Below are 24,639 nucleotides of genomic sequence, written 5' to 3'. Positions count from 1 at the left end.
TCCACCCAGAGAGCACAGTTTTAAAAAAATGTTTTGGACCACTCAAAAACATTTGGCAAAAAGGGAAGTTATTTTCAGAAGCAACCATATAGTTGTCTGTTAAAAGGGGAAATTATGAATGTGTGTAGGTGACTCCATGCACAAACACAGTGGCCATATTCACCATATCTAGAAAGAAAGGAAGACTCCATAGGAGGAAGAGGAGCCAGGGAGGACTGCCTGTAATTTCTGCTCAGAAAGAAAATTAGCATGTGCCTTATTAAAAAGAAATGAGCTTTTAAATGCTGCCCTTTGAGCTGGAAGTGGAGTGCAAGCAGAGGCTGAGCGTAGGATGCAGTATGAACATCACTTCCTCAAAACACTATTATCGGTACATCTGGTTACATGAAAAGCTGCCATTCTGGACAGCAACCATTCCAGTTTCAGATACCAATGCAAACCTTGAGCAGTCATCATTTGTGATAGTCTGGAAACCTAGAAGAATCTGGTACTTCAGCTGAATCCATGTGCTGAACACCCAGCCTTTGCTTATCAATTGTTTTATAATACAGTACCTGTTTTAAAAATTGCACACAATGGGTCATGAACTGTTTAGTCTTTAAAACTGGAAATAATAATATGACTTTGGCATGAGAAATTCAAAAGAACAGGAGGACATGTCATTTAAAAGAATATACAGTGCATTTAATATATAATGGCATACTGTCCTGTAGTTTGCAGTACTGGAGGCAGATCCTTTCATTCCTGCTGGATGCCTAAAACCAGCCTTTCCCAACCTGGTGCTCTCCAGATGTTTGGGACCACAGCTCCCATCTGACCCAGACAGCATGTCAATTGGCCATGCTGGTGTCTGAAGAAGTGTGCATGCACACGAAAGCTCAGACCAATAACAAACTTAGTTGGTCTCTAAGGTGCTACTGGAAGGAATTTTTATTTTATTTTGCTTCGGCGATGGCAGACCAACACGGCTACCTACCTGTAACCAGAGCCATGCTGGAGGTTATGGGAGTTGTAGTACAAATGCCAGGAGGGCACTAGGTTGGGGGCAGGCTGCCTAAAACAACCAGTCCTATTCGCCGTTTCTCTCCTCTCTCAGATTATGGTAGAACTGAACTGAAAGCATTCTGTGAACAACACGTTTGTGCTGCTTATGCAAGAAGCAACACAGAACTCAAAGCAAGGTTTAGTTAACTTGCTTCATGAGACAAAATGGACAGTGCATGAGGTTCTTTGTTTGGACAGATAGACAATGTGCTCCCATGTGGGCTATGACAAGTAACACTATTTTGGCAATACGACACATTATGAGTTTTAGAAAAGGCATCAGTCCTAGGTAGATGCCATCAAGGTTCCTGCCCCTTTGTGGAGGCACAGCTACTTGTGGTCCTAAACTGGTGTGGGCAGCTGCCCATTGAGTGTCGAGTGCTTGATGCTGTCATTCAAGGTGGTGGCTCGGAAAGTGTAAGACCGCCCTCTGACCGAGCCCTCCGTATAGAGCCTCTCTGGCTTGTTCTGGCAACGGAAGAACATGAGGAATCCATTGCGGTAGTTCTTGTTCATCCAGCCATAGAGCAGAGGATTAGCAAAAGTGGAGCACATGGCCACCACGTGGAACACGGTATAAAGAAGTTTATAGTCATGGAAGATGAGTACCAGGTCAAGGTCAACGGCAAGTTGGAAAACATGGAAGGGGAGCCAAGAGACTGCAAACACCACCACCACCATGACCAGCATCTTTGTGGTCTTTCTCCTCCGGCAGTGACTGTCACTCCTAGCAGTAGGACTGATGTGGCTTTTCAGCTTGAACCATATTCTGATGTAGGCGTAGCAGATGATGGAAAGAGGGAGGACATATTGCAAGAGGAGCATGGACAAGCTGTATATGGTGGCATCCCTGCTTTCAGAAGGCCATTTCTCAGAGCAGACGGCGATTCTGAGATTGATGGATGGGATTTCTTCATACCTGTACTCTCGGAAGATGGCCAGTGGACTGGCTAGGACGGCGGCAACCAGCCATGTGAAAGCGATGATGGTGAAGCTGACCTTCTTGGAGATCCTGCTATCCAAATGGAAAACAATGCATCTGTACCTGTCCAGAGCAATCACAGTTAAGGTGAGAGTAGACACATGGACACTTAAAGCTTGAGCGTAGGAGACCAGGTGACAAAGCACAGCCCCGAACTTCCACTCATCCAACAGAGTGTAGGCCAAAGTGAAGGGCAAGCAGAGCGTGTCCACCATCAAGTCTGCCAGAGCCAGGTTAGCTATGAAGAAGTTGGTTACAGTCCTCATGGTTCTGTATCTCACAATCATGTAGACTACTAAGGAGTTGCCAATGAATCCCAGAAGAATGATTAGGGAGTAGGCAGCTATCAATATGATCTGGACTCCCAGGATCTTGGTACTGTCCATCATAACATTACTGGATCCTTCAAGCCCCTGGCTAGGGGTGGCAAAGCCCTTTGCATGCCAGCTGAATGGCAGTTGTTTATCCAAGTTATGCTCTTCCAGGATGATAGTGCTGTTGGCTTGATCAAGCAGCCCCATTCCTATTTATTGGCTTATTTTTGCTTCTGGGCTAATGATTTATTTAAAGTTTGCAACTCCACCTGTGAACATGGAAACAAGAACACACAAAAAGGATATTTTAGATAGGAGGGAGGGGAAACCCTAGATATTTCAGGTTTCAACAGCATATCCAAGAGAGCATTTCAAATTAGGCTCCATCCCTAAAGTCCTACCAACACTAAAGTCCTAAAATTCATTGTCCATAGTTTCCATACAACATTTTCATGGCTGTTCTTTGACTCAGTTGGATGCCCCATCTCCCATTTTTATCCACATGATAAAATTAATGCTGACCAAAGATCTAAGAGGCTGGTCTCAATTGAATTATTTGCATTAAAAATGTATTTACTTCAACAAATTTATTTGTCTAAAATTGAATAGGCTGAAAAGACCCTTTCAAATGTCATGCTGATGTAATCAGATAAACCAAATCTTCTATTTAGCTGCTAACAACAGGCAGCCCCTGGCCTGCAATCTGCCTCCGTGGTCTCTGGTGACATGGGCTCTGCTTGTCAGAATAATTAAATCTGAGAGAAGGATGGGGAAGGAATACAAATAAATATATAAATCAATAAAGGACTGGGAAGGTAATAGAATCTGTGGTAGTTTGCCCATGAGGGTGACATAAAGTTGCAGTTCCACACACACTTATCTGGGTGAAATAACACAGTGGGAAGCAAAGTCTGAGTCACATGGGGTCATGTATCACCCTTAGGCACCCACTGGGCCCAGAACCCTGGCTGGGCTGAGCACCACCACTTAGCCTGGCCCTTTGACTGACAGTCCAATCCACTGGTTGCTCATCAGCTTCATCCTGGAGCTGTGTGTTCAATTTCCCACAGTGCCCCTGAAGTAGCATTGCTTTGGGGCACTGTGGGAAATTTAAATGGCTGCTCCCGGTAGGGATCTGGGAGCTGCCATTTAAATTTACCATAACACCTTGTAGAGATGCTTTGTTGGGGGAAATGGGCTGGGGGATTACAAAGTTGTTTAATCAGAGTGCTGCAGCCACCAGGTCATGTAGCTGAGGGGCCCCTCAAAGGTGGAGCTGGCTGTGTTTTGAATACACATACAGTCATACTTCGGGTTGAATGCGCTTCAGGTTGAGCGCGTTCGAGTTGCGCTCCGCAGCAACCCGGAAGTAAAGGAGCGCGTTACTTCCGGGTTTTGCCGCTTGCGCATGTGCAAACGCTCAAAATGACGTCACACGCATGCAGAGAAGCAGCGGAAAGCAAAGTGCACATGCGCAGACGTGCCGTTGCTAGTTACGTTTGCTTCTAGATGCGAACAGGGCTCCGGAATGGATCCCATTCGTATCTAGAGGTACCACTGTACTTAGGATTGGGCTGTCAAATGGAAGGCCTGGAGGACTTTCTGGAACCGTAAATTTTTCCCATTGTAGTATACAGAATTCTTTTTTTTTTTTTCCATCATCTGAATCTGTGAATTACTGGTATATTAGGGTTAGTAACTTTATCAGTCATTGCCAAACAAGATATGTGTGGATCTCCCAGCATTTGATTTTTTTTGTTTGTTAGTTTTTTAAACGAAAAAATGAAGAGGGACAATGTAACCAAATTCCCTGATTTAAATCATACTGTGATGCTGCTGAAGTTGCCATGGATAGGAAGGAAGACTGCTGCACTCTGGGATACAATTGGACTCATGAAGCTAGCATAACTTGCCGGTAGGTTGTGATAAGAAATCAAGTGAGTTACATGCACGAGTGAGCAAGCTCCAAGATGCAGATTTGAACAAGATAATGTTTCTTTCCTAGAGCGAGACACAGCTTCTAATTTACAACTTCCATTAAGCTTCATCTCAAATGAATATATCCCCAATGTGCCTTGAGTTTCCAGATGATAATTATCTCATCATCCAGCACACCCAGCTGCTTATCACTCCCCCTTTGGAACATTCCAAACATTTGCTCTGACCATTCCATTTTAGCCTGAAGAAAGGTTATGTGAACCTGAAAATGTGATTATTGTGTTTTTGCATTTGTTCCTAAGCAACCTGCATTCATTCTCTCAAAAGAAACGTTTATACATTTCACATGCTACACTCCTCAACAATTGGATCATGAAGACTTAGTGAAATCAGTGGGGCAACTTGCAAACAACTAGTTTGAAGCTAGTGGAACTGAGTAATTTGGACCACAAATATCATTGACCTGGTTGTTGCTGGAGCATCTATTTTCACCATGTGGCTGTACTCTTGCGTTTTTCCGTGAAATGCATGCAGTGGTTCCTTAAACAAACGGGTGGGGAGAGAGAATGGCTGACCAGATGGTGATAAAGGCTGAAGTTATGTCACAATTCATAATAAATGTCACTTTGTCCGTTTATCACTTGGTAGAACAAAGTTCATAAACCCTCTTGGGAGCAGCTGCAGGAATTCATGTTGCTTGGTTGCTACACTCTGCTGTATGGGAAGAGAGGGAGAGAGGAAGGGGCCTGGTTTAGATTGGTCTGAGCTCCTTCCTCACTTAAATCTTATTGGCTCACTGAGACGAACACCGATGGGTTGATCTGGGATGGTGACTTTTGTAGTAGATTCTCTATGAAACACAAATTAATATCCCTCTGTACAGTTGTGAGGATAAAGACTGTCAGTTCAACTTCATTGCTGCCCAGAAACACTCTTCTGGCTCAAGCCTCCCTTGTGCTGTAGGGTCATATTGACCCAAACTTTTCAGCAAGAATGAACAATAACTCACGACACAACTCAAAAGCTGGTGACATATGGGATTAAGGTTGGGCATTGTGTTTCAAAGGCTTCCACACTGTCCTGTGTATTTAACCCTCATGGCCACAAATTTGTGTGTTAACATGTGCTAAGTTTCACTGTTGGTATGGCTTGTTTTTCTTGCCATTTCCCACCCTCCACCCTCCTCCTACTTGCCATACTGGACATTTGTGAACTTGAGGGAAATGGGTATTAATTGCTTGATGAGATATATAAGATGATAGCTGAGTTCACTTCTGATTTTACCAGATTACTCTTGTAGCAACTGCCTATAGGCATTGCAGAAAAGCCTGGTGGTCATATTTAGCCAGAGCTGTCTAGGATTACATCTAAAAGTTATCATGAAATAGACTCGCCACCACACTGACCGTTAAAAGTATTGCCTACAGACACCAAGCTATGTTCAGTACTATGGTTGCAGTTCTAGCCCAAGTTAAGCACATTTATATTTTATTGATAAAGTGATCTTCGGATGAAGGGTGGCACAGTATATAAATTTAGTAATCCAGCCCCAATCCAGCTCTAGTCATGCATTCATTGGTGGCTTGGGCTGGGGTAGCACAAATGGAGCATCTGACCGAGGGCTGACCCAAGACATTTTGTTGCTTGATATGAAGTGGCAAATGGCACCCCATTCTCCACCCCCACCCCCAAGGTCAATGTGCATAATGTCCAAAGCCAGTTAAGTCATTTTGACACCTGAGGCAAAAAAAAACTACAACAAACCCAACATGCACATTTTCCCCACCATGGCAATAAAAATTCAACAATGACAAATTAAATGACTAAAATTATCCTTCTCTTTCTGACTAGGTCAGTTGGATTCAGATGAGCAATGTAGCTGCAGATATTCATCCACATCAGCCACCCTGATTTAGATTGGTCTGGGCTTCTTCCTCACCTTATATATTATTGGTTCACAGATCTCTCTTGATGGTTCCAAGGATAAACACTGAGGTATACACACAAGCTGAAGAAACACAGGATGTCCTAACATGCGTGAGCATGCGATAGTTTGCCTATAAGACCCTTTTATCCAGTAAAATATATTGAGACCATGCAAAAATAAATTAATAAATTGTGCGGGTTTTTCCCATGTGTGTCCATGATACCATTCCCTTTACCGCTGTATTTGGCTTGACTGTCCCATTGACTTCCACATGCTGATAGCCATGGATAGCTCACTTGGTTAGAGCATAGTGCTGATAATGCCAAGGTTGCAGGTTTGATCCCCATATGGGACAGCTGCATATTCCTGCATTGCAGGGGGTTGTGCTAGATGATCTGCAGGATCCTTTCTAACTCTACAATTCTATGATACTGTGAATCTGATAATTATACTTGATTTCCTCATCTCCTTTGCAAGTAGGCTGAAATGGACAAAGGCTGCACAGCAAATTATGCTTGCTCAGTTGTCTTCTTCATATTTTTCCCACTTCAAACAATTAGCTGCAGAGTAACCATTATTGCAATTTCTAAAAGTTAACAATTAGAGAACAGTCAGAGGTACAATTATTGTTCGGACCATTTCAGATTATTTGTTTTAAGTGTCTTAATGGGTTTTTTAAAAAATAGGCTAACATTTCAGAATTAATTAATGCATTTCAGAAATGAGGCAAAGTAATAAGTGTGATCAAAAATAATTTGCAATGCTTCTAGACTAGTTAATATCATGCGGTGGATTTCACCCAAACAGAAATCGCGTTTGCTGAAAACATGCTGAAATTTTAATCTGTAGCCAGGCAGGCTCCTCGAGTATATGGAGAAACTGCTGGTGTTTCGTAAGAATCAAGCAACAGCTAAGCAGTCTTGCTGACTGACACAGGGGGAAGAATTCAACTGTGACATGATATAGTTCTAAAAGCTCTAAGAGACTATTAAACTTTTGGTGGTAAACATTTTGGGTACTTTCATGTGTCTTCTTTCCCATAGCAGGGGTCATGGCCAAACAGTTAAGGTGATACTGGGACAGCTAAGCTAATGCAGTGAATATACAAAGCAGGGTTTCATAAACTGTGAGCAAGGGATCACCAGTGAGCCTCAACCCTCTTTCAGGTTGGCCTCAGTGCTGCAGCCTGCCCGGTGCTTCCTTGCTTCTTCATCCCACCCATGATTCCAGCATCAGCAGCTTCACATATGTGCATTACATAGGCACTCATGGGAGTGGGAGCTGACTAGAGAGTGAGGCTAAAACACATGAAGTTGGAGGGAGGGAAGAAAGAGAAGGAAAGAGATTAGGAATGGGCAGAGTTGCTGGCGAAGTGTGAGGGAAGGAGGAGAAAAACAGGAAGGAGGCCGAAGGGATGCTCAGGCAGAGGAAGAGGAAAAGAAGCAGCAAGTGTTTAGTGGTGTGCTGCTGCTGCTGCTGCATCTTCTGCCCCCTTCCGTCTCATGCACACACATGTGCACTTGCTTGCTTACTCGCTTTCCCACAGCCCAATCTTCCTTCTTAACTAGGAAGCCTCTCCTCGCTGCCTTCAAAATGGCAGCTGTCTCAGAAAAACAACCAGCCATTAGGCAGTGGTGCTGGGAAGTGGGCAACTGGTGTGTGCGCATGTGCTTGCATGTGTCATGTGCTATTTAAAGATAAAGGTACCCCTGACCATTAGGTCCAGTCGTGACCGACTCTGGGGTTGTGCGCTCATCTCACTCTATAGGTCGAAGGAGCCGGCGTTTGTCCGCAGACAGCTTCTGGGTCATGTGGCCAGCATGACTAAGCCGCTTCTGGCAAACCAGAGCAGCACACAGAAACACTGTTTGCCTTCCTGCCGGAGGGGTGTCATGTGCTAGGACAGAGGAAAAGAAGGTGAGACTGAATGAATATGACCAGGAGAGGGAGAGTTTTGAGTTGGGTGGGAAGAGAGAGTCTCCCTTCTCTGAGGTGAAAGGGCCCTCAGGAAGAGATAACAGAGAGAAGCTGTTATGGGAGGAATAAGTGTGCATAACAGGAACAGAGAAGAGGGATCAGAGAATGTAGACCTTATTCCTTCTTCTCCCCACAAACAGAGGGGAAAGAGAAGGGTAAATGACAGAGATGAATAAAATACTTTGAAAGGCATGAGTATGGGAGGAAAAATATAAAATAACAAGCTTTCTCCACATGGGAGCCTCTGGGTCAGCAAATTCTGCTGAGTCATGATACCTCCAGAACCAACTGGAGGAAAGGTAAACTATGGAACTCCCTGTCACAAGGAAATCGCTGTGGCACATTTCGAAGAGGAATTAGCAGTGCTTTTTTTCTTTAAAAAATGTTTAGGTAGGGGTATTCTCATTTTCCTACTCATATTGAAATACTGCCCCTCAATGAGGCCAAACTTAGATTCACAAAATGTTTAGGGGTATGCATACCCCTGCGTCCCCCCAGAAAAAAGCGCTGGGAATTAGATATCAATTAAAAGCTATGTCAGCAATTGCCAGCTGATTATGCCAAACTCCACACTCTTCTGCCATCATTTTGTGACAGAGCTGGATCCAGGAGAACTCTCAAACTATACATTTGCCATGGCAGGCAATTTACTGATTTCCTGGACCCAGAAACCCCTCCCCACCCACTTTGGTCTTTCAAATTGTAGTGGTGCCCCATGTGAGGCAAAAATTCGTTGCCCCACCACTTCTTGCCTTCTGTTCTGTGTGTGCACTATGTCACAGTTGCGATGCCCTGCAGCTCTCCCCCTTGGTTCAACAGCCAGCACGGGGAAAACAATTGCACTGCCCTACATCTACCTCTGCCCACAGAGCTTCCATCTTGCAAGTTGTATGATTCAGTTTATTATCCCTCATCCAGCCCAATGCTGTATGCAGACACCAGTCTAGGGCCTTTTCAGCCATTCCTGATTTAGAAATTACAGAGAATTAAAATGGGTACCATAAGCAAACACCTTGCTCCAAAACGCCTAATGGCCGCTCCCAATTGCTTCACGTAGATGTTAAATAGCTTCAGAGACAAGATAGTGCCCTGTGGCCCCACATAACCAGGGGGCCAAGGAGCACTCATCCAATGTTGCCTTCTGGAACCTGTCCTTGCGATAAGACCAGAGCCACTGTAGAACAGTGCCCCTTAAACCCATCTCCTGTAGAGTATCCAATAGGATACCATGGTCAATAGTATCAAAAGCCCATGAAAAATCTAGTAAGAGCAACAGAGTTGCAGTTCCCCTGTTGCTCTCCCAACAGAGGTCATCCATCTAGGCAGATTCAGTCCCAAACTCAATCTGGTTATATGTACACAGCCTGTATTTGGACTGGATTAGTTCAGACTGCAAGTTGTGGGCATGCATACTAATGTTTGTCCATGCAACAAAGTACCATTACAAAGAATACTAGAATGTCTAGCCAGTATCTCTAGAGGGATTTAAAAAGAAATAGAGGAACGTGAGCCCCCATGATTCAAAAACGTTATACTAGAAATAAGTTGATCGTTACATAAATAAGTGGAGCTTTTAATGGGACGGAATAAGATTCCAACATGATAGACTTTTAGGAAGCAATGGGTTTAATTAAAGCCAGGAAAGTACTTTAGAGGTCAACTAAAGTTGAGTAAGATCTCATAATATGTTTTGATGATATAGGCTGGCTAAGGTACTCTGTAAGGTTAGAGGGAAACAGCTTAGAAGCCATTATGCCAATAATCTAAGTTCAGACAACAATGTCAAAGGACTTGAATTGCTGATATTGTGACTACTATACAACTGAAATGTGATAACATTAGTGGACATGCACTTCTAGGGTAGATGCCATCTATGAAAGGTGGAGCTTGGATTATCTGAACAGTTGCAAAACTGCAAGGTTTATTGAACACTAACAGCACCCTAATGTAGAATTGGTCTGCCCTAGTAATATGATCCTAAAAATTCTCGATCTCCCTTTGGGGTGTGATTGGTGGCATAATGATCTACTGATATTTGCATGGGATCAGAAATTACCCTAGTGCTGGATCAACCATTCCTATGCCATCAGAGGTAGTAGACTTTCTGGTAATTTTCTCTTGATGTGAATAAGTATAAGTAAGTAAATATTTACTGTAAGTAAATATTTGCCCAGATCTTAGGTTGACTCTTGATTCAGGCCTTCAGAGCAGATTTTATTTAAAATGAGAGCTGTTGTTCTAAAGGCAACAGGTTAGGGGCACTGATAACTTGCAGGAGAGGATTGCAGTCCCTTCTTAGCGAGACTTTCTCCTTATAATTTCCTGAGCCTCTAACCTCATGACATGGCATGCTGTGCAATAACTGAAAGCCTCCTGCTAATGCTCCAGATTTGATCTGTCACTGCCTCAATTATCCTGCCCTACTGAAGATGTGGAATCTATGCCACAATACAATTTTCAGTGTTAGTGGTGCCATAGGGCTCTGCTGGGTTTTTTTGGGGGGGGGTTGCCACAACACACTGTAGCTCTAATTGCTTACCACAGGATTTCTGGGTTGTGCTTGTATTTCTCCATTTCTGCTTGCTTTGACTCTGGATTTATTTCTAACGCTGGAACCATCCTTTAACCAGAATTGGGGTGTGTGGGGTGTGTGGGGGGGGTGTAAGCAATTAAGAAGTTAGTGTTTTGTCACCAGATTCATATTTGTATGAAAACACGGTTGGTATACTCTCCACCTTTGATATTGTTAAAAGGGCATAACAAGTGATACAGCTGAATATTAATTATTCTAGGTTTAAAAATGATCACAAGAAGGTAAATATCGTTCTTTCTATGTGATCAATGTTTGGTAACTAGTATTAAAGGGGGGCATTTTTGGCAACCTTTTCAGGCTTTTGTCATTCTCTTTTGATCCAAATATACCAAATTTGTTAATTTGGACATTAATTCTACATCTCAGAGCTTTCTGGACCCCTGCACTATGTACACACCATATATTTAAATCACATTCCCCCCTAAAGGAACTGCAATTTGTTATAGTTGCCCTACTCCGTAGATGACAAATTGTGGGCCTTACCCGAATGTGTTACCTGGAATGATACTTGGAAGTTAGCAGTAGCTTAGTGACAGAAGGCACGTATAAACAAGGGAAAGGGGAAGAGATAACCAAAAACACACTCTGTAGAAACAGAGCACTTAAATTTAAAAATTCCTCCCAAGAGCAGTGAGTTTTGATTGCCTCCAGCGAATGGAATGGGAGAAGCATATAGACTAGAAGAAAATAACATCAAGAGGAGAGGACCCTTTACAATCACAAGTTATCATTAGTGAAAAGCTGGAAATAAGGGTGTTTGAACCGCCCCAGCCTCCTTTCGCTGTTTCATATCTAATTATCAAGAGATGGAAGCCATTTCCATCACCAGCTTTGGGCATGAAAACGTACAAAGAGACATTTCCTTCCAACTCAGGGTAATTTCTCCAATTGTCCTGCTCTCTGTGTAATAGTGTTTATCTACCTTTGCCTTTTTATACTAATAAAAGAGGAGCCTTAAATTGCTGCTAAATCCCCATCTTTGTGTGTCAAATTAAACTTTCACAGCTTCCCGTTACCTCCATGCTCTCCCAGTTATCACTTTGGCTTCTTTTCCTCTGGCAATTAATTTCCTTTTCTTATCACAACTTTCATTATTACTCTTGCAGTTATTATACACCCGTTGTTTCACCCTTCCCTCAGGTTGCTGGTAAGGGGTATCTTTAAAATAGCAAACATGCCTTGTAGAGGATGAGGGAATGCTGAGAATAATATATATTTCTAAAGGACAACTAGCTAACTTTTTGCACCTGGGAGGAGTGAAATGCTATTTACCTCAGATCCTGGAAGCAGTAGAAATACTGTGTACTGGTGGATGGGGCAGGCAGAAATGGAAGCATACCAATGACCATTAGGTCCCAGCAAGAAGACGAAAATGTGATTAGCATTGCAATCCTATGCAAGTCTACTCAGATCAGCAGTAAGCCCCATCAAGCTTACTCGCAGGTAACATTTCATAGGATTGTTTCCAAGCAGACAAATTCTAGCAAGGGGCTAGGAGGCATAGAACAGTGAATTCATTGCCATATCTACAGCCCTCCAGCTCCTGCTCACCAGGGTGGAAGCTTGGTATGCTGGTAAAGCAGAAATGGACTGGCTTTGGATCCTGCAGATCCATCCCCAGCCCTGTTCTGCTCTCACCCCCAGCTAATACAGTCAAGAACACTGCTGGTGGTATCTTGCCAGCTGCCCTTGCTTTCAGTAGGGAGGCTCTCCACTACAGTTGACCCCCACCCACTGGAGGAGAGATGCAGCCGCTTCACTCCAGAAGTGTTGAGCAAGGGCTTAGGATTCAGTTAAGACTGCCTTTGTTCCTAGTCTTCACTTCCTTTGTCCCTCAGACTTTCCAGGCGGTTGGAGGGGCTACATAGCACGTACTCTGATAACACATGGTTGCACTCCTATGTACACTTACTTGGCAGAAAATCTCATTGGATCCAAGAGCATTTGCTTCTGGATAGGATTGCACTGTAAGGCTGTAATACTGCATTTTTATTCATTTGTATGTATGTATGTATGTATGTTGTTGTTGTTGTTAATCATTCACCTTTCTGCAAAATTACTAGTGAGCAGTGGCGTAGCATGGGTTGTCAGCACCCGGGGCAAGGCAAGTAATTTGCACCCCCTAGAGTGAGTGAGCCAGGTAGGGGCAGAGAGCTGCGAGTGCGAGCGCGCCCCCCTCAGATGTTGCGGCCGGTGTGGCCGGCCCCCCCCTGCACCCCCACGCTACACCACTGCTAGTGAGCAAGTTCCATCAAACTGATTGAGACTTACTTCTGACCAAAGAAGCTGAGGGTGCCTTGTGAAAGTGCCTCTCACATAGTATCACTGGGTCGCTCTTCAGCGATATTCAAAGCACAGCTGCTCTCTCTGTACAGTTTTACAGCGTCTGCAATTCCTCAAAAGCACTTAGGAACTTAGCGGAATGTCTGTGTCTGCCAGGACCTCAAGAGAAAACAGCCAGGGAGGTGAAATGATGAAGCCTAATTAAGTGATTTGTCCCAGGTGGCTCAGAAATCCAGGGGCAGAATACAGCTTTTAAAGGAGCTTCCTTGTTTTGTTTTGATGTATCTGACACCTGCGAGCCACATGGCAATCTGGAACTACGCCAGTAGCAGCACTGAATGATCCCTACTTGTCCAAATAGCAGATCAAGGGATTTGTGAGATCAGGCAGCACAGTTCAAATGAGGGATTTAGATAGCAGCCCTATAGCAACTTGCACAACTTTGAACCTCATGTCTGCTTGGTACGGCTTTGTGTACATTGCTTTGTACTAAATCACTCACCGCAAAGGTATCATCTGATCGCTGCCTGGCACCTTTTAGTCAGTTCTTTGTCTTTTCTTTTTAAATCGGGCAGGCGGCTAAAGCCACATTCCCAAAGGAAAGGTGAGAGATAGGGCTGTGCTCTGAAGACAGGATACTCTGTGAAAAGATCCAGACAACACAGCCAGGAGGGGGCAGCCACCAACACTCTCCGTTCAGCTGTGTTGTTTTCTTGATGATTGCAACAACAATGTTTTACATTTAGCGTGAGACAGCACTCTGCTTTTTCCAAATCGGTGCTGTTTCGTCATGTCAAGCATCTGGCTCAGGGGATCAACAGAAACAGCTGTTCCTTGTTCGGTGTGATGCTTCTTTGAGACAGCGGAAAGTGAGGGGCAAAGGGAAAGTACGGAGGATTCACAAAACTGCAAGTTAAAATGGAACGCCCCAAAGCACTACAGAGCACAATCTTCAGCCCACTCCTCAAGGATCCCCTCCATGCTCAGTAAGCCAAAGGCCCTGTGCTAAAAACCCAAACAAATCTTCACACTTCTGGACTACAAATCCAGCAAAACAAAGAGCTATGTCCGACACCATATTCATGACGTCTGTCATAGCCTCATTCTGTTGAACCAACCCAACCCAGATATTTCCATCTGAGCAAGCTTTTTTTTCCTCATGGGCATCAAATGCTTGTGAAATGCATTTGAAGATGACACCAGATATTCTTAAACATGTCATTTCATGGAAATTCAGCTCAACAGGATTCACTCCTTAAGACAAGTGCAAGAAAAACAGCTGTTTTCTGGTGGCACTTAGAGTAAATTGCAAAGCTGTCTAGGGGGGGGGGGGACAGGATGGGCAGCAAATGAATTGTGCTTAGGTTAGGTTATGCATCTGGTATTCCCACTGTAAGGAACACTTGTAGGGGTTCGCTTTTTTAAAACCTACGCCTGCACTGCTCCTCAAGCATGAGTTTCTCATGCAGTTGGACTAGTGAAATACTTTCTTTGCCAGGAATAAGTCAAGACTTATGCCTGCGGGTGTGATCTGCCATGCACTTTGCGAAGGGAGGACAAGGAAGGAAACAGAGAGCAGAAAGCACAGCTGGAAGCCTGTACTCTATATCCCAACAGGGAGGTGGGTGGTCTTGTGGGATCAATGCTCCTCATGCATGCAAGTTTGTTTTTTCCTGTGTTCACATGACATCGTTGGCATCAAAATGCCAACCCAAGTTTTTCTACCATTGAACCTGAATTTTCCCTTTCTAAGGGAAATCCAGTAAGTTGTGTTTTTTAAAACTACCTGTTGCCAATTACTTTCTTGTGATATCTCAATGGCCTGTTTGCGATATCTGGAGGCACCTGGAGTCTCTTGAGAGCCAGTGTGGTGTAGTGGTTAAGAGCGGTAGTCTCGTAATCTGGGGAACCGGGTTCGTGTCTCCGCTCCTCCACATGCAGCTGCTGGGTGACCTTGGGCCAGTCACACTTCTTTGAAGTCTCTCAGCCCCACTCACCTCACAGAGTGTTTGTTGTGGGGGAGGAAGGGAAAGGAGAATGTTAGCCGCTTTGAGACTCCTGAAGGGGAGTGAAAGGCGGGATATCAAATCCAAACTCTTCTTCTTCTTCTTCTTCTTCTTGAAAAGTCACTCCCTCTCTGTTGCATTTAACTGCTACACAGAAGCTGTTACAGGCTGCAGAATGCTCAAGAACTGGCCCGTTCTTTTAATTCTATGTGTAGGATGCAGCCCAGAAGCAGGCTGAATGTAGCTGGCAAAAGAGCATGCCAAGGTGCACCAGCAAGAACCTTGTCCCTCATTCTATAAATCCAGCATCTCCAGATAAAGGAGAGTGCTTATCACTAGTTAGTGACCAGAAGAATCAGACTACAAAAGCTGCCTGGGAAGGTGAATGAGACCAGAACCCTCCAACATCGCTGTGCTGTGCTCTGGAGATAGGAAGAAGTCATATATGCTGACCAGTGAGTGACCCACCTTTTGCATATCTTTCTCCATCTCATCCCACAAACATTTGGAAACTCCTAGCACTATTGCTTGCAGCACGTGCCTCTGTACCACCACCTGAGGCTTAGCAACAGACAATATTCCTTTCAGAGAAACAAAGGCGACAAGGCGACACTGCGTGAACTATCACTCCCCTATTGTCTCAGTTCATGGGTTTTGCAAATTTGTGTAGCGGTGGTTAAAAAAACCCCTGCAAAACATGTTCAACCAGAGACGAAAGAAATAAGGGTATATGGCTCCACAGTGAAGCTATGCTTCCATGTTCCCACCTTCAACTCTCTTAAAAACTATTGTCTGTCTTCAGACTAAAATTAGCTTTCCAAGAATGCTGTTTTATAAGTGATGGCAGGGAATGATAAAACATGCTAATTCTCAGCTGCACAGTAAGGTACAAACTCTTCTCTCCCACCAACAAAATAAGATGCACAGAAAATGAAAAAGCAGTTCTAATTGTCTTTCCTGGATGATGAATAAAAGGAAAGCCACTTACCTGAAGTTACTGTTTCATTGCTGCGACGAACCAAGCTCCTTGCTTCTGTCTTTGCACTCTTCTTTCCACTTTGTGAAATCTTGTGGTGGCCGAGACAAAAGCACTTTCTCAAAGTAATTACTTTCAGAGAGCAGCCTTCCTCCCCCTACCCAATTACAAAGGTGCCCTTTCCCCAAGAACCTGCTTCATTCTTGACAAAGGGAGAGGTGATGAGGGAGGCTTTGACTTCTGAACATGACTGGCAATCCCTACCCCTCAAAGCTGGATGCTCCGTGATGCTGAAAGAGAGGGGGAGTGTGCTTAACCAACGGCAAAGCACAGGGAGAGAGGGAAGGAGGGAGGGAGAGCCAGCGGTTGCTGCTGCTGCTGCTGCTCCTCAGGGATTGCTCAGCCCCCACTGGGCTTCTTACTGAGCTAAAACATCCTATGACAGTGACCAAACTGGCAATGAAATATAGGTTACAGATAGCATGGTGCACATCAGCTAGAGCATCATCTATATGGCATTCAGAAGATCAGTGCTAGGTTTGCCCCTGGTACTGAGCAGCTTGATAGCCCTCGGCAAGACCTCCTTTTCTTTGTGCCATTATCCATGCCTTCTCATTACATGATAAATATTTTGAAATACACATTAGGTATTATCTTTTCCTAGCTGTTGTATATCTGCAGTAACTCACTTAGGTCTGCTTGCATATCAGCATATCATAGCAAAGTATGCCATTTTGGATATGTAGCATGTTTCCTACAGTATGTGATGTGCTTGCATCTGGCAGCATTATTCAAATAACTTGTTTATTTGATTGTTGCATTTCTAATGGCAAAGCCTCATGGTTTCATTTGGAGGGGATGACATGTTCATTGCTAGAATAAACCAATGTATGGTTTATACATTGAACCAATGTATACATTGAACCAATGTATGGTTTATACATTGGTTTATACAGGAACTCCCATTGAACTCATACAGCTTACTTTCAGGTAAACATGCATAGCATTGGGCAGCAATCACAATACCAGAAATAAGTGCATGGAATGCAGAGTATCATGCAAACCTTTTATTTATTTATTTTTAAGAAAAGCAATGTGGACCAGGCCTAGTTCCATAGGTCCTTAGTACATCTAAGAACATGAATCTCACCTTTAAGAACTGTACTGATATACACACATACCCTGTCCTTACCATTTTCAGAGTTAGAGTACTTCCACAGTTTATTGTGGGTTCACACATGCAAGTTTTTCAAAGCATCTACATGATGCCGTCCTCATCAAAATGCCACCCCATATCTCCCCTACCCCAATTTAATCCTGATTTACTGTTTCCCTGTTTTGTTTTGTGTTTTACTTATTAGACTTTCTGCAGAAAAGGTAAATCCAGATTAAATGGAAAAATAATATGGGGTGGCATTTTGGTGAGGACAATGTTGTGTATGAGGCAGCCCCATAATTGGAAAATTGGTAAACGTTTGGAGGAATTGTGGCAGCACACTTGATAACAAAAAGAATGATGTGCTGGTGAACTGGATAACATAAATAAGTATCCTAAAATGGATATCAAGTTTCACCACATGTGAAATTTCAAAACTAACCAGAAGCTCCTGCCAGAGCAAATGAAAAAAGAAAAGAAGATGTTTTGATAAGTATATCAAAATTTCTCAAGGGGGTTGTGTGCACTCCTAACCCTGGTGCGTGATTTGCATGTAAATATATATTTCATGGCAACCGCATTGATTCTCAGTTGTTCTGTTATTAGGTAGAAAGCAATATAAATAAAGAAAAAAGAAACAGGGAAAGAGGTGGTAGGAAGCAGAAGTTCACCCAAGACTGAAAGCCAGCATAGCAACCAACCACAGATCTTTAGAAAGAGTAGTCTTTCGGATAACAGCTATGCAGCTGAGCTTCCTGCCGGCAGGGCCTGCAGAGATACAAGTGCCCAGTCTCTTCAGCTTGAAATCTAGGAACAAAAGAGGCTGCCTTATACTGAGTCAGACCAATGAGCCATCTAGCTCAGTATTGTCTAAACTGATTGCAGCAGCAGCAGCATTCAGCAGGGCAGCGCAGCCAGCGTGGCATTGCGCACCTGGCTTCCCAATGCCGAGTGTTACTGCTGCTTACTGAGAGAGGGGAGAAGCAAGGAGCTCAGCAGTGTGAGCACAGCAGCACTGAGCCCTTCACGTCTTGCCCAGTGCTGGATTTACGTATAAGCTAAACAAGCTATAGCTTGGGGCCCCACTCTCTTGGGGGCCCCAAAAAAATTTAAAGAAAAAAAAATATATAAAAATTCAAAAATATAAGATAAAAAACAAATAAGATAAAACCTACATACAGCAACAGTGTTTTGTGTTGTGTATGCTCTAACAACAACAACAACAACAACAACAACAACAACAACTTTTATCTGTATCTCGCCCTCCCCGGCCGAGATCAGGCTCAGGGCGGCTAACATCAAATATAAACATTGATATAAAATCAAACAATAATTAAGCCATCTCTTAAAAACATATCAGGATAGAATTAAAATCTGAATTAGATGGCTTTCCACAGGATTGGGTTGGGAACAGTAAATGCTCATCAGGCCCAACTGTGTATGCTGATCTTATATGGGCCTGTGAGAATGCTGGGAGGCCCCTTTCATTCTAGTTCTTATACAAAAAGGGCTGAGCCCTGACCAAAGGCCTGGCAGAACAACTCCATCTTGCAGGCCCTGCGGAAAGATGTCAAATCCCGCAGGGCCCTGATCTCTTATGGCAGAGCGTTCCACCAGCCAAAAAGGCCTTGGTCCTGGTTGAAGCCAGCTCATTTCTATATACTGTGGTACCTTGGTTCTCAAACTTAATCCATTCCGGAAGTCTATAACAGTGACAATTTGTTGTTGACAAAGGACAGCTGGACAAATAAAGGGCCTCATTACCTTCAGTAGCTTAGGGCCTCATTAAACCTAAATCCGGCCCTGGTCTTGCCCTGCCTCTCCCCCAGTATGTGGCAGTGATTGGGAAGTGAAGTGTGCAGTGCTGTCCTGCCTGCCCTGTCCCACCAACTACTGCTGACTGACTGACAGCAGCTCTTCAAGACTTTGGACAGGAATCTCTGCTGGCCCTGCCTGGAGACACAGTAAACTACAGCCCTTCCCCAGTCTAGTATTGAGAGGATCAGTATCAGGGCTATTTTTCTAGAAAAAGAGGTGCCAGAACTCAACATGAATGCCTTGTTCTCTTATAATGTTCTCGTTCTCTTATCATGGCAATGGTACCCACCAAGGAGCTGTAGGAACTGAGTTCTGGCGAGTTCCTGCTGAAAAAGCCCTGATAAATATGCAACCCAAGAATGAAGAGCTTTCATCTGCTTTCAAGAAACATGAGCCGATATAGCTTCAAGCTGCACTCAGGTGCATCTCAAGCTGCAAGCCCTTGCCAAAGAGGCAAAGCCAGGCGTAGCAAGCGTCTGGCTCCAAGGAGATCGTTGCTGGAAACCTGGCAAGGGGTTCTTTGTCGGGAGAGGAGCCAGATGGTGCAACAGACAAAGGAAAGCAGCGAACATGTTCAAAATGCAATTATCCTTCCCTTTAGCACATTAGCATCTCTTTTCAAGTCACCTGCGGCCTCCAGCCATTCAGTAAATGAGCATATGCAGCAAATATAAGCGTAACCATACTTGTTAATTTACAAGGCAAGCATTACTCAGAAGTCTCTGATGAGTGCTTTAACAACAAATGGGACCATATGTACCCCTAATAAAGATCGCCTAGAGATTGCCCAAGTCTGTGGTTCTCTGTAGGAATAGCCAGGAGCAAGGAGTGAATATGTCACAGCAGACTTCCACGCACCCTAACCATATGCTCTGTCAGACCCAAGCAGCCGTACCTTCCATCTGGCAACAGCTAGACTACGCAGTACAGAATTGGCGTTCTGTCTCCATCCACCTGGCAGGCTGCTTGGATATTGTAAGCATTGTGCAGAAGATAACTGAATGTCAGTCTTTGGCCCCTTGAGAGAAGGCATTTGAGCATGAGTGCTCACTTGAGATAATCTAAAGACAATGAAGTTTAATGATCCAAAGTTTAATGGCCCGACAAGGTTGTGTGAGAAAACAAGTATACACAGGTCTTTTCATCATCAGGTCTGCCACATACCATTTAGCAGCCATTCAAATGTGTGCCTGAAGAACTCGCCTCTAGAAAGCTGGTTGTGTGTCCCCCACCGTATTGCAGAGAGTAGATATGCTACATAGGACAGGCGTAGGAAGCAGGGAGCCTCTCTGAAGGCTCCAAACTTTGCCAGATACATTTGGAGGGGGGAAGGCAACAACTCTGTAGCAGGAAAAAGCACACATAGCATTCCATCCTGATGTTGGGAGGCACTAAAAATAATTCAGGCATTTTAAAGCAAATTTGCATACATTACTTAATTTGGATACTTTAGTTTGACGGCAAGATTTTGATTTTGGAAGATTTTGTAAATTGCTTTCTATAGTAATAAATGGTGCAGAGAAGAAGTGAAACACTGAGGCTGCAATCTGTTATTCTCACTTGCGAGGGAGTAAGCCCCACTGAGCTCAATGGGACTTCCTTCTGAGTAGGAATGTATATAATTACATGCCTTTATTCTATTTTATTTTATTTTCTATTCTGTTCTATTCTATTTATTTAATTTACTGCATTAAATCCCACCTTTTTGTCCAATATGCTCAAGGTGGCATGCATTCAACCCCACAACAACCTTGTGAGGGAGGTTAGGTTGAGAGGCAGTGACTGGCCCAGAGTCACCCAGTGAGCTTCATGGGATACAGGATTTGAACTCTGGGCTCCCAGGTCCAAGTCTGGCACTCTAACCACTGCACCATACTATGCTGTAAAGTGTTTTTTTAAAAAAAAACCCAAACAAAAACAATTGAACCCTACTGGAATCTTGTACATATGCCTGAGAATCTGATGAAGTGTGTGTAATTTGTAGGTCCTGAGGTTGACTACATCAATAGGATCAGATTCTGGCCTGGCATGGTATTCAGCCTCCTCAGAATCCAAATTCTGGTTTTTAAGAAACAAGTTCCCAGTCTTTGTGGCCACAGGAAAAGGTTGAGAATGTTGGGCAATGTCCAGCCAAAACTCAAAAGCAGAGCGGAAATTCCAGCATAGGATTCCAGAACATAGCTTTCCCTACCTACACTTATCCTTCATTTCCTCATCTTTCTCTTTTCCTATTGCCTCAGTGCATTCAGTGTCCTTGGAAATTAAAATCATTAGGAGCAGAATAAATTATACATAGTAAGTAAAGTACAGGGAATATTGCTTAATTTCTGTATTATTTTATTTTGATCAATGAGAACAGTTTTGGGGTTCTTCATGAGAAGTGAAGGGTTTTATGCAAAGTAGCTGTTCAACTCAAGTAACAGATTTACCCTTGTGCGACTGGATTTACCCATCCTCCTTTTCCCCTCTCACCCCCTCAAAATCTGCTCCAAATGCAAATGCAAAGTACTTGTAAGTAACCGAAAGGAGAAGGAACCTGCAAGTTTCTTTTCCAAATTTGACATGCTGATCGAAACTTGCATCACTTCACATATTTATTTAGGTGCAGAGTCCTAAAATGGAATAATAGGTTTGCCTTCTGCTCATTTCAGTGACAAAAGAATTATCCATACCCAAAGACATTTGTTGGACTTATTCCCCCTTAACTGGAATGACATTTCTTCATTCAGTCACAAGAACAGTCTGGGGTAGGGAGAATTAAGCAAGAAGGACTCCTATTAATTTGGGGAATGTGGCGGCAGTGGCGCAATACAGAATCTTGACAGCTTGGATGCCAGCAATATTAATGCAGAAACTTCTGCCAGACTACATATGTCCTTTAAATCAATCATTTCTCTTCTCCCACAGCTAGATCGGGTCCCAGTGGAGGGTTTATCAACCAAAGATTAGATGCTGGGGGGGGGGGTAATCCTGAATTTTCTGGCCAGTAAACAAATCATATTTTGTTTCAGACTCCGAGTTGCTTAATCAGAGGGGAAGTCTGAGTTTCTACCTCTCCCACAGCTACACAGGGTCAAGGGGCCTGGGATATTGAGAAATCACCATGGAGCACTGATAGAACACAGAAGCCATTCCTGGTCACAGCTTTGGCCCATCCAAAAAAGGCTGCAAAGAAGGGGACAGTGAGAAGCTTCTCAATAGTGTTAAACCAACGACCTTGTTGTTTTATGTGCACAAGGCCATAGACCATTACACCAGCAAATGAAATAGATGAAGAATAAAAACAAAACCTTATCACCGAGGAGCACTTCTCATTATTGCTGGAGGATAATAAACCTGGTCAAGCTTAATTTCCTCTTGATCTGCGTAATATAGAAATCCGCTGCAAGCCGCGCCACAGGTCATAAACCTTTGCCAACGCATTGATTTGCCATTGTGGTGCTCAACACTGCTGTGATTGTAGGTTACAGATAATTATCCTGACCTGGATTTCTTTTAGAAATCTCTGTACAACCTTGAGTCAAATGATGGTATGGGAGGATGGGGGGGGATGAATGGGCAGGTGTAATTGAAGACATTCTAACTGTGTGACAAGCACTCTGTATGGGTTTACCTACATGGATGTCACCTAATTCTGCAACACCAAACATAATGGAGCTCTCTGTAATATACAGTGGTACCTCGGGTTAAGAACTTAATTCGTTCTGGAGGTCTGTTCTTAACCTGAAACTGTTCTTAACCTGAAGCACCACTTTAGCTAATGGGGCCTCCTGTTGCCGCTGCACTGCCGCTGCGCGATTTCTGTTCTCATCCTGAAGCAAAGTTCTTGACCCGAGGTAATATTTCTGGGTTAGCGGAGTCTGTAACCTGAAGCATATGTAACCCAAGGTACCACTGTATGCGTTTTTGTAGATGTAGACATTGGTTGGGTGGAGAACTGCATCACAACATTCAGTTAACTGTGAATTTGAAAGGCTAGCTGTGTTTCAGTTTGCATATTGTTTCAGAAGGTCCGAATTAGATAGATTTGACTTTAAATGCATATTGAATTACATTTCTCTTCTATCCCCAGTGGTGGCACCCCAATACCAGCTTGCTTGGCACTGAGTTTGATGTCTTTTCAGCACCAGGTGATTTTTATTCTTTTGTTATTATTTTTGCCCAGCACTCTGTGAACTAGTGAGTTCTTAGATCTGGTGCTTTTTATAGTTTTAAGCTGAGGCTGTTGTGGTACTATTGCTGTTATCAATGTTAGACCAATCTTATTGGTATGTGTTTAACTAGCAAAAACCACCCTGGAAATCATTTGATTGAAGACCTGGGTAGTAAGTTTTCATCATCAATAAATACATTGGGAAGAGAATTAAAGGCAAGATTTCCATTAAGAAATCTTTCCCCCATAATTCAAGCATTGACCAGACCGTTCGCTTTTCAGAAAAGCTCCACTAGATGACACTCCAAAATGTAATCGCATCTACTGCTACAGAAATAGTGACCATTCTTCTTCGTTTCAGCTTTCCAAGGGTGCAGCTAGCACTGAAAACCCAAATTTGGCCAGAGAACAGAAAGCAAGCAAACATGGGCACCGAAAAAACTGCCTGCAGGCCTCTGAAAAATTGTTGTCTAACTCAGTACAAAATCTAAATTCATATTTCACCTGGTAATTATCACTTTTCCACCAAACATTCCATCTTGTGGAGAAATTGTGTCCCACAAAGTCTTGCTTTAGCAGGGGATGAGGGAGGCCAGAATACCTAAGCCGTGTAGCAAGATGGATAATACTACCACCTTTCTTCAACCCCACATCCCTAAACCTGGCACAATGGTGTGTGTGTGTGTGTGTGTGTGTGTTTTAATATATACCGTATATCTTCCCCACCACCACCATGTGATTCTTTGGAATGAAAAAGTGTCTAAAAGCATAATCAATCAATCATTCAGACTAACCAAATGCTTCTGCAATGACGCTGTCTACAGATCTTTGCTTCCTTACTTTACTGTGGGGTTGGGATGCATACAAGCATCTTTAATCTTCTTTGTACTGTAAAGTAATTATGATTGAATTTCTGTTCCTTCAACATCATGCTGAGAGCACCAGTCACATCCTGTGCTTCTAATTAGTTATATGAACCCCAGGAAAGTCTGTACTGTGAGAAAGCCAGCCAGCTAGCTATAGCTTTCCTCCATGATCAATTAGGGAATGATTTGTAATAAATATCCTTACTTCAAACAGGTCTGGAAAGAAACTTACAGGCTGGTGCAGATGGGCTCAAGGCCTAGCTGCATCATAAAGCTTATTGCCACTCCTTCTCTTGCCTCTCCTCACCACAACTCTCTTAATTCTGCAGAATTCTGACACTGATATAAGCCCTTCAGCACAGAATGTGCTCTTATCAGCATTCTTGTCATAAATCAAGCCTGGTATCCTGTTGTCTCTAAATGCAGTCAATACTAGGAGTTAATGCAAAATGCTATAGAGTCTTGCTCTAACTTAGAGACAACTAAATCAGTGTGTGCCTGGAAGTGCAATGGAACTTCCCTTCCCTTTCCTCCGCCTGGGCACAGTCAGAGAGATTCCGAAAGCTACAATAATATAATTCCCTATTTATCTTCCTGTATATATCA

General features: G+C 43.4%; 1 protein-coding gene and 1 long non-coding RNA gene across 3 annotated transcripts; one reads left to right on the top strand and one right to left on the bottom strand.

The window, feature by feature from the left end:
• Nucleotides 1-577: 577 nt before the first annotated feature.
• LOC310700860 (neuropeptide Y receptor type 2-like) lies at nt 578-16,361 on the bottom strand. Of its 2 annotated transcripts, none has more exons than XM_083490815.1 (2): nt 16,053-16,361; nt 578-2,609 (listed from the first exon to the last, which is right to left on the bottom strand). In XM_083490815.1, the coding sequence occupies exon 2, from the start codon at nt 2,545-2,547 to the stop codon at nt 1,387-1,389; it is 1,161 nt and encodes a 386-aa protein (XP_083346941.1). In that variant the 5' UTR covers nt 2,548-2,609; nt 16,053-16,361; the 3' UTR covers nt 578-1,386. The 2 variants fall into 2 exon arrangements, with proteins under 2 accessions (XP_083346941.1, XP_083346942.1); XM_083490816.1 differs by lacking the exon at nt 16,053-16,361 and adding an exon at nt 4,742-5,431.
• LOC310700861 lies at nt 15,393-24,008 on the top strand. Its single transcript, XR_014522877.1, has 3 exons — nt 15,393-15,519; nt 23,087-23,144; nt 23,529-24,008. It is a non-coding gene; the product is annotated as an uncharacterized lncRNA (long non-coding RNA).
• Nucleotides 24,009-24,639: the final 631 nt, after the last annotated feature.

Source organism: Podarcis liolepis (assembly GCF_965112155.1).
Source record: "Podarcis liolepis genome assembly, chromosome: 2".
Taxonomy (NCBI): domain Eukaryota; kingdom Metazoa; phylum Chordata; class Lepidosauria; order Squamata; family Lacertidae; genus Podarcis; species Podarcis liolepis.
The sequence above is the reverse complement of the archived record's forward strand: the minus strand, read 5'-3'. Positions and strand labels throughout refer to the sequence as shown.

Excerpts from the sequence above, each read along its gene's own strand:
- LOC310700860 (XM_083490815.1), bottom strand. The coding sequence starts at position 2,547 with ATGGGGCTGCTTGATCAAGCCAACAGCACTATCATCCTGGAAGAGCAT.